The following is a 10,633-nucleotide window of genomic DNA, read 5'->3' as shown; positions in this document are numbered from 1 at the left end:
CATATATTTACACTTACATCCATAAAAGATATTTCATATTTATAATAATGTTGATATATCAGGAAAATCGAGTAGTTTTTTTTCAAGACATATATTTTCTAGAAAAACCAAAATTTAAAAAAGCCAAATATTTTTTAATTATATTAGTATAGTTGGTAATTGGTAACTGTAATCTCTTTAATACATAATTCAATGAATACAGTTTAACAACAGATAAACAATATTTATATATCATTTTATTTACAAAAATATCACATTGAATTGAGTATAACCTCGAATTAAATTTACTTCATTTATTTACATTTTGAGTTCCTCCATAACTTCTTCAGCCTCAGCCCTCAAGTTTTCTACTTTCTCTATAAGCATTAACTGTAAAAAAATTTATAAATATATATACAGGATGATATATTTTTGTGGTATCAATTAAATGTTATGAGGCTCATGTTCCTCATAAATAAGAATATATTTTGAACATTGTTGCAGTTGATAAATTTCAAATACAGCCTCATTTAATTTAATTTTTAAGTATTGCAACATACCCTTGCCGCGCTGATGAGCTGCGTAGCGGCGGTCTTGGACAAGTGAGAGATGGAGGTCATGAGATCATTGGGGGATGCCTTCGCGATGTCCTCTATCCTTTTGTATCCCGCACGCATCAGCTGCAGAGCTCGACCCTGGACACATTTTACTTGTAAAATGTCTTGGGACCATAAGATAAATCATTATATTTCTAACGGTAGGATCACTCCTCAAATATTAAGTGTGATATTTTGTACCCGATTGGATAGTGACTATCGTAAAAATAGTTAAACACCCGCTATTGTGAGCTGTCACATTATGTGATCGCCAGGAGAAGCGAAAGACAATATACTATTTACTTAAGCATTATATTTGGATTGCACTGTATGTTTACCTATAACACAATGAAAGAATAGAAAATAGGTTTATGAATGAAGAATAAGAATCAACTAAATTATTTTGTACATCGAACAACCAGGATATCGGATATTAGAGACAAGAGTAACCTTTTTAACAGCAGGCAAGTCCATGAGGTGGTGCAGCTCCGGCGCGGCGCACGTGCGCAGGCGCGCGCCGAGCGCCGCCAGCAGCGCCGCGAAGGGCCAGCGCCGCTCCTCGCACTCGCAGTACCGCGCCGCGCCCACGGCGAAGCTCGCCGCGCCGCTCACCACCGCCTGCACCACGCCGCGCCCCACCAAGTACCTGCCGCCACATATTGTCCTGTAGTACACATATCTACCCACTTCATTTAACGGTATAATACAAACTCAAATATCTAGACCTACAAAGGAAAAAAATTACAATGCTAACTACACATACTTCAGGAATTTTAATATAAAATAAAAAAGAAATTGGTACCAAAATAACTTCCAATTGCAGTCCACTTACCATCAAGACATGCAGTAAGTGCAACAAAACAAAGTAAATTAAAAATAAACCTTAGTAATGATGAAAGAGTGCTCACTTTTCAGCTACTGCCGGTAAAGGCATCTGTCTCCACAAGTCTCGCAGCATCAACGCCACGTAGAACCGACACAGCACGCTTACCGGCACACTCTATACAATTTAGTTAAATGTTAAAATCAAAAAATCTCAATAACATGCTTAATTCATCTCGTATAATAGATTGGGTAAGAAGACAGTCCCTGAAAGTTGTTACCAACCCGATCACAACGAGGCACAATCAGGAGTATTTATTTTGCTCTCTTACGCAGAAATAAATAATAAAACCATTGGAATCCTATTAAAATTAATAAGGAAATAATATACTCACCGTGATAGGTTTCCCGGTCATCATGCGTATCGCGTTATTCTCCGTGATGCCCAAAGTTTTGGCCGTCTGCAAACCCTCTTCATCCAACTCGCAGTACTAAACACAAAAGATTTCTAGTTTATGTTAAAGTGGACAGGAAATCCGGCTGGAAGCCAAATTTATAAAAAAAATGTGGACCTAATTGCCATCACATAAGGCATTATCAATTGTTCTTATAGGGTATAACGTAGTTTAATTAGTATTGCCTAGGGGGTAGTCGCTCAACGTTTTCCTTCATTCTGAGCTGGCTAGTGCACCACCGGGGAATGAGGCCGGCGACCCAACATAACCGTTCAGTCGACCTCTAAAGTGGGGTGATAATAGTAAAACTGCAGATTATTTGCAAAAACAAAAATAAGTGGGTTTTGCCGTGTTTTGTCTCAATGTACGGCACGAACCAACGAGTAGTAGTGCCTGTAGTCGACGCGTATGCCGGCGGCGTCGTGCGGCGTCACCACGTACAGCAGGTGCAGCGCGCCGAGCAGCACCAGCCCGCGCGCCGCCCACTCCAGGTCCTCCGCCAGCTGCCGCGCCACAGACAGGTCCATGCCGCCTGGACCAAATTACATTAACATCACCACTGCTACCCAACTGAAGCAAGACCTATAGGCCGGTAGAGCACCTTTGAAATATATTGCCATTCATCCATTCAATATAACAAATAAACACAACAAATAAACGCAAATACCATACATTTGTTAATTCATTAATTCGCCAGTCCATTCATTGCTATTATACTTAGTCTGGCCATAAATACTGTTACACTTAATTATAAAAAAATATTACATTTGAATTTCGAATCTGTCATTTTTATACGATTGTTCATTGTGTTTTCTCATTTTGGCGCCAATACATTGTAAAATATTTTGCGATATTAAAATGGTGTGGGGTGATAAAGAGAACCGAATCGCTGTGATAGCATTACACAAAGTAGGTATGGAGCCAAATGCAATTTTTAAAACTCTCCATACACTTGGTATTAGTAAAATGTTTGTGTACCGGGCTATTAATAGGTACAATGAGACCTCCTCTGTTTGTGACAGAAAAGATCTGGCCGTCCACGTAGTGTTCGTACGAAAAAGGTGGTCAAAGCAGTAAGGGAAAGAATTCGAAGAAATCCTGTCCGAAAGCAAAAGATTTTATCTCGGGAAATGAAGATAGCACCTAGAACCATGTCGCGTATTTTAAAAGATGACTTAGGACTTGCAGCCTATAAGAGACGCACTGGCCATTTCTTAACTGATAATTTAAAGAAGAATAGGGTGGTAAAATCGAAACAACTACTGAAGCGGTACGCAAAGGGAGGTCACAGAAAAATTTTGTTTACGGATGAGAAAATTTTTACAATTGAGCAACATTTTAACAAACAAAATGACCGTATTTATGCTCAAAGCTCTAAGGAAGCTTCCCAATTAGTCGACAGAGTGCAACGTGGACATTATCCGACTTCAGTGATGGTTTGGTGGGGTGTTAGCTATGAAGGAGTGACTGAGCCATATTTTTGTGAATAAGGTATCAAAACATCGGCACAAGTGTATCAAGATACCATTCTTGAGAAGGTAGTTAAGCCCCTTAACATCACCATGTTCAATAACCAAGTATGGTCCTTCCAGCAAGACTCGGCGCCGGGTCATAAAGCTCGGTCCACGCAGTCTTGGTTGGAATCGAACGTTTCGGACTTCATCAGAGCTGAAGACTGGCCGTCGTCTAGTCCCGATCTTAATCCGCTGGATTATGATTTGTGGTCAGTTTTAGAGAGTACAGCTTGCTCTAAACGCCATGATAATTTGAGTCCCTAAAACAATCTATACGATTGGCAGTGAAGAATTTTCCCATGGAAAGAGTGCGTGCTTCTATTGATAACTGGCCTCATCGTTTAAAGGACTGTATTGCAGCCAATGGAGACCACTTCGAATAAGCTTTTTATATTTTTAATTGTTTTATATTTATGTATTAAACTGACACACTGTAAAAGTAATAAATGTTATTTGCAGTTAACAATTTTCTTTTTTCTTTATTACAATATTTATGGCAAGACTAGGTAAATTAAGTATGACCCCATTACTTCTAAACCTGATTATATAAGTGTACTCACCTTTCACAGCCGCCTTGCCGTGGTCACTGACAGCTAATTCGCTATTGTAATAAACTAATTCACTTTCCGTTTCCATATCCAAGTCCTGAGGGTCGGGCGGTACTTCTCCGGTCACCTTTAGAGCACCAGTCTGTATCAACGTTTTGAGGGTGTTGTCACACACAGCCGTTATGTCCACTTTCCTGTTTACATTTAATATGTATTGTATGCGTAAAATTATTTTTCCGGGCTTTCAAAAATAAAAACGAAACAGCTTAAAAAATATATATCTTGGACAGTCTATGACACGGCATTCGACTCAAAAACCGCTGCATGAAAGATATTTTATAATGAAAGTTTAAAATAAAAAAAATAGGGTAACGATTTCCTATGTATACGCAACATTAATTAATTACAAACAGTGAAGAAACACCACTCGTACATGTATAAACAAACCTGTGGTCCTGCGGCACGGCGAGCAGTGTGCCGGCCAGCAGCCGCCGCAAGCTACCGCCGCTGGTGCAGAGCCCCAGACTCACGGCGCCCAGCACCGCGCCCGCCAGCGCGCCGCCCGAGCTGGCCACGCTGCCCGCCATGCCCGTACACTCCATGAGCGCGCTGTTGGCGGGCAACAAGCCCCCGCGCAACACGCCCGACAGCTTAGCCTTGTCACGTAGTGGGCATATCATTATGCTCTCACCTACAGAATTACACCCAAACTAAACACGAAGTAATTAGGCCCAGATTTAGATCTCAAAGTCATGCAATGTACCCTCACTTATATTATAAATGTGAAAGTAAATGTCTGTCTGTCACTTCTTAACGACTAACCCATGAAACTAATTGTGGTAAAAATTACTACAGAAAAAACTTGAGCATGAAGATAGGACAAAAGCTTAATCAAAAGCTTTTATAAATTATTTTTAACAACACTAGTATAATATGGTTAATAACTCCAACAATATTAGAAACCATATGACTTGTAGTAACACTCCACCATACCTTTCTCGCAAATGCCAGCGCGTCCCGCCCTGCCGACCATCTGTCGGTATGCGGCCAGCGTGAGGAACTCGCTCCCTACGTACGGCGCTCGGATCAGCACGCGCTGAGCGGGCAGATTCACACCGGCTGCGAGGGTCGACGTGCAGCACAACACGGATATCACACCACTCCTATAGTTAGAGAGAAGCATAATCGACACAATATAGAGGGACACACACAAATAAACAAAAATATACATATGAATTACTTTTATTGATACCCCTATTCAGCAACACCCTGTATACAGATTTTCTCAAATCATTAAACTGTAATTCAATTTACATCTTTTTTACTTTTTTCCATTTATTGAATTATAATGAATCTTGTGTATTCCAAACTTCTATATCGTTAACAAACTCATAAACAATAATATTAATCGAATTAAAAATCCTATCTAGGATGACCAAAAATCCACTTCTGTGTCTAAATATTCCTTATTCCAGGTTATTGGCAGTACAACAAGTACACTCACCTAAAAGCATTCTCCAACAGTCCCCGCTCGTCGCTGGTGAGCCCCGCGTGGTGGTACGCTACACCACACTTCACCGCGCGCATCAACTCGTAATTGCTGCCTTCTGCCCTCAGCGTGGCTTGCAGGCTCAAGCGCTCCTCTAGTCGGTGGTTGGTCATCCCTCTATGGGAAAATATTTTATTCATGCCGATCGACATTTTTGTTTTGGCTTTACTTCACTTAACATCAAATGAAGTGAAGCCACTTTGGCACACCTACATAAAAAAAATACTCAATCTTCTACATCAGGCACACTATTTTGAGCTTCAATCTCCGCATTTTTATTTAGTACCATTGCTTTTTTTGCTTAGTAAAATACACCATCAATCAATAAGACTGACTTTGTGTATAAAATGTTTCTTGCACCTTCTTACACTGTAATAAGAGATATATTAAACAATGATTCAATATATTTCCTCGATACCTACTTCCTCAACATTTTACACAGGAGCGCGGCGACGTTCTCGCAGTTGCGCTTGGTGGGACAGAATACCAGACAACTGCCCTCAGGCACCACCTCCGACACCAGCCCGCCCAGCAAGTCAGGGTCGAGGGATATGGCCGCTGGGGCGTACTAAAAGAATGTAACGAATAAATTCGACAAATAATTACATAAATTTACACAATAACAAAGAAAATCTTGAGTGAATCTAACTTTCATGGACTAGTAAGAAAAAGTGAGAAAAAAGAGGGGTTTTGCTTCATTGCGGATCTGCAATATATGTACATTTCAAATTTCTGTGAGACAGTGGTCACTACCTGATAAGTAAAGCTGAACCTTATATCAAGACAAGTTACATAACTACATCAAAGATCAAGACTATCTCCTCGGCCCAGCACTCACATCATACACCAGCTCCCTATCAGGTACTAGCTCCATGCCGCTCTCTCGCCACTGGATCCTGTGCAGCATGCCACCCAGCTTCACGTACTCCGTCAGCTGCACCGGCCGGAATTGCCTCTCGTACACCTCCGCCTTCAGAAACTTCGCTATCTCATCCAGGTTACCAATAGTTGCACTCATGCCTACTATCTGAATGGGCTCTGAAATTTTTCCGCCTTTTATGACGCCCTTAGACTATTGGAGGATAAAATATGATTCCATGTTCGAGACAAAGTCGTGAAATAGGGTAATTGTTATCATTTCTTACCTTTAGTAAACAATACAGTAGCCAGCAAGGTTTCTAGCGTCCCTCCACGACTTCTCTCACCAATTAAATGTAATTCATCTACCTAAATAAATAGAATAAAAATTAGAGACAACTAAAATAGCAGTATAAATCTAAAAACATTGATGAATTGGATAGTTTATTTTGTTTGGTCCTAACTTCTACGCTGTCTGTTTTTTTTTAAACAATATATGCATACATAATTATTGTTGATAAACAATAATTACTAGTAGTCGTCCAGTGATCGAAATACGATTATCAAGTAGAATATATTTGTAACACACATTATACATAAAATTTCTTTTTCCCTTTCTTCTTTATATGAAATTTAATCATGCGCAATCTTATAGTGCTCCATACACGTAATGCGCTTAAAAAGGGGTACAACATTCTTTCTATGTCTATTAATGTATAAATTATATTTCAGTTAATATTTATATAACTTAATTACACCTAGAAGTTGCAATCGTAAGGACAATGGCATATGTATGAGTTCACTTTAAAAAATTGGCTAGCTTATCTTCCAACCCAGATACAATGTGGCAAACAAAACAAACAATTACATTAACACAAAACTAGCATTCACAGCAGTGGAATAAATATTACTACAAAAAAATATGACTCACAGTTTTTTAAAACAGAACCTTACCACAATAAGCCCGAGTTCATCTAGCCTCTTCAACTCAATAAGACTCCTGATTAACGCAAGACCTTTCTCTATGGTCGCCACATAGATGCTGTGCTTCTTTCGTCTCTTAGTGGGCGGCATGTTTCCTTTGCCACCTGCATACTCTTCTACCAGGAATCCCAGTTGTAGAGCAAAAGGAGAGAGCGCCCATATCTATTATTATATAAATTGCATACACAATTTGACCTCTTACTTTTTATCTTATATGACTAATACTATAGATGTGAAAATGTTTGAATTTTGTTAGACATGAAAGCTGACCACTGTACAGATTCCGATTAAATTTGGCGCGCAAATAGACTATATCCTGGTTTCACATATAGGCCACGTTTTATACTAATAATTTGCTCCCATGGGAAATATTAGAATTTTTAATAACATTTTTAGGTAGATAGAGCTTAGTATAGTAGAAATCGCTATAACAGTAATTTTTGGTTTTCTTGTAGCAGGAAAAAAAGTTCAAAGAGTGGAGCCATGAGCAATACCTATTACATAACAGAATCCATATTATAATTAATTGTGCATACCTTTTGTAGCTAACTCTAGTTACAAGTCTGTGTGATTAATAGTGAATGTTGAAATGATTTTTTTGCAAACACTAGAGGTGTATTGTCAATCTTTAAGAAAAGAAATGAATTCTAGAAGACAGGTGCATTTTTCAAATCACCCTCACCATACTGTTAATGATTGTTGAATATACATATTCTTACCTTTTCCTGAACAATAGCAACATAAGGCAATATGAACAGAACATTTTTCCTGTTATTCAACACCTGTCTTAACATCAATACTTCAGCGACCAGGGTTTTGCCACCACTAGTTGGTAAGGCATAGATTAAATTCTTGCCTTTTTTTATTGCTTCTAAATTTAAACATTCCTCTTGCCAGTCTGAAAAATTTATATAAAAAGAGTATTAAAATAAAATAAATCTTAACTATTCAATTGGGTCTCGGTAAGCATAGCGTAGTATGACCTCCGACCTGCTGGTATGACAACATTCGTAGGATCGCCGGTGCATACTGGATGAGAAGAGTGGAGGACCGAGCAACGTGGCATGCTCTAGGGGAGGCCTATGTTCAGCAGTTAACAGTTATAGGCTGATGAGATGAGATTCAATTGTAGCTTACTCTAAACATTCCAAGATGTTCATTAAATAATGAACACTTACCATAAAACTTTTCAACATTCCGATAAGTTTTAAACAGAGCTTTTGTCATCATCGGTAGTCCATAGAAGTTGTCACATGATTTTTCCTCCTCTACAGTTTTGCATGTGTTCTGTGTTTTTCTGTATGGTCCTGGCGATGCAAACAGATTCTGTAACTCGACTGGATCTATAGCCATGTCTGATTCATCAAAGTTACATATTGTTTCATTTATAAAATCAAATGTCTCTTCTACACTTCTTTCATATTCTTTCTTGTTTTCTTTATTATCAAGTTCATTTGATTCCTCTGATTTATTTAAGTCGCCCACTGCACTTGATTCTAAAAATGATGGGATATCTGGTGGAACTTTCTTAATTTCTTCATGATTTGGTTCACCACTATTTTCTTCTGTTATATTATTTTTATGTGTCACCTCTTGAGTAATATCTGATAACTTTGATCTTTCCTCACAATTATTATGATCTCCCAAATCTTCCTTGAGATTTTCTTTAGCCACTAACTCGGTAACACTCATAAACATAGATCTTTCCAACTTTGATTTAAACATATCTTCAGAAATATTATCGATTTCTCTTGCTATAGTATCATGAACGGAGTTTATATTACCATATTTGCACCCTGAAGATGAATTCTTGGTATCCTTAAGAAATGAACCTTCCAATACATCGAACGAGCAAGATATATCACTGTACGAAGTATTGCCGGAATCGCATAAATATTTCACTTGATTTGATGGTAATTGGGGGGAATCACAGTTGTCTAGAATTGTTCCAGTGGTATGGGAGTTTTTTGGTGTAACAGAAGTGTAATTCGATCTCGCACTGGAGATTTTCTTCTTTCGACTTGAACAAATTCTTCCAACTCCAAGTCGCCTTCTTTTAGGTGTCGAAGTATTATCTTCCATTGTAGACACCTTAGTACCAAATGATTATCAATTTTATTCAAATATTTCATTTATTTCCAATTCCCTACAATTTCATTTTAATAAAAAAATCACGATAAACACAAACAGTATAAAGTAAAGCAAAACTTTTTTGACACATGAAAGATGAAGAATATATACGTTCGGAAATAAACCACATAAAGTTGCAATAACAAAACGTAAAATGTAAAAGTTTTTGCTCGTACATTCATATTGCGTAGTGGTTACATTTTCTTTGCAAACATATAATTAAAAGATAACTTATATGTTTAGGTAATGCCATCCACCAAGACGCGCCTTTCCTCTTCGAGGAATAATATAATCCCAAGCCTCAAAGTCAGTTGTAAGCATGCCAGCGTGCCCACAGTGTTTCGACGCATACGAGTAGCTTAAATTTAATATGACGAAATTTTAAAGGCAGAAATATCCATGATTATTAATTATTTTTACATTTTTCTTTCAACTGCGAGAACTAATCACTAACTAGACGTGAATTTAAATTCTTTACTTGCCAATACTTGTTTAGTTACCCAGACCGAAACAAAATGTATGAAAATGGACCTTGAGGTATCGCCTTAACTCAAATTTCGTAAATCTTTGAATAACCACCAAATTACCTCTATTTATATTATGTTTATTATAATATTATACTTTATGCGTGTTGCACGCGGCTTCGTCTGCGTCAAGAGCTCTTCGTGCTACAAAAGAAAATTACTCGAGCTACGCGCAAGGTACACATATTATATTCATCCATAATATCTACAAGACACCTGCGCCATCTATTCAAAAATAAAACTAAAAAGATTTTTTTTCTATGGGAGTAGGTAAATCACCAGGAAAAAAGTAAGCTAAAGTATTAATCCAGAAAATGGTTTACGCGTGTACCATCTGTTTACTTGTTTCGAAGTTTTAGGTACTTACTTTATTTCCGTTTATATTATGTCTCCCTATAAATACAGTAATATAATGTTTTATGACTAATAACATAAAACTCCACGCCAAATAACTATATAAATAATAAAATTGACGTAGAGCATCTTTTCAAATGTTCGTAACGTCCTCTCGTGATATGACTATCGTAGTAAGACGCGTCTTTGTGAATGACACTATCTATACCTACTATCATCATACTTGTATTTTCAATGAGGTAAGCAGAAGTCATACTATAGCACCCAGAACTTACCGATTTTATCTCCCTCTCATAAGTAGTATGATTGAAAAGGGACCA

General features: G+C 37.9%; 1 protein-coding gene across 2 annotated transcripts; it reads right to left on the bottom strand.

The window, feature by feature from the left end:
* Nucleotides 1-223: 223 nt before the first annotated feature.
* On the bottom strand, nt 224-9,512 carry LOC115442000 (helicase POLQ-like). Of its 2 annotated transcripts, none has more exons than XM_037441393.1 (16): nt 8,484-9,512; nt 8,025-8,203; nt 7,276-7,467; nt 6,609-6,690; nt 6,302-6,501; nt 5,886-6,031; nt 5,419-5,580; nt 4,908-5,077; nt 4,362-4,605; nt 3,927-4,108; nt 2,230-2,384; nt 1,793-1,888; nt 1,484-1,575; nt 1,026-1,239; nt 540-674; nt 224-369 (listed from the first exon to the last, which is right to left on the bottom strand). In XM_037441393.1, the coding sequence occupies exons 1-16, from the start codon at nt 9,385-9,387 to the stop codon at nt 298-300; spliced, it is 3,225 nt and encodes a 1,074-aa protein (XP_037297290.1). In that variant the 5' UTR covers nt 9,388-9,512; the 3' UTR covers nt 224-297. The 2 variants fall into 2 exon arrangements, with proteins under 2 accessions (XP_037297290.1, XP_030022805.1); XM_030166945.2 differs by having other exon boundaries at nt 1,026-1,221.
* Between the last annotated feature and the right edge of the window lie 1,121 nt (nt 9,513-10,633).

Source organism: Manduca sexta, chromosome 22, assembly GCF_014839805.1.
Source record: "Manduca sexta isolate Smith_Timp_Sample1 chromosome 22, JHU_Msex_v1.0, whole genome shotgun sequence".
Lineage (NCBI taxonomy): Eukaryota > Metazoa > Arthropoda > Insecta > Lepidoptera > Sphingidae > Manduca > Manduca sexta.
Note: the sequence above shows the minus strand (reverse complement) of the source record. Positions and strands in the feature narration are given on the sequence as shown.

What these genes read in the sequence shown, in the direction of transcription:
- LOC115442000 (XM_037441393.1), bottom strand. Translation starts at nt 9,387, where the DNA reads ATGGAAGATAATACTTCGACACCTAAAAGAAGGCGACTTGGAGTTGGA. An exon ending in TACTGTATTGTTTACTAAAG is followed by an intron (nt 6,502 to 6,608) that starts GTAAGAAATGAT and finishes GAAAAATTTCAG; the next exon opens with AGCCCATTCAGATAGTAGGC. An exon ending in CGGCAAGGCGGCTGTGAAAG is followed by an intron (nt 2,385 to 3,926) that starts GTGAGTACACTT and finishes AATTTGGTCCAG; the next exon opens with GCGGCATGGACCTGTCTGTG.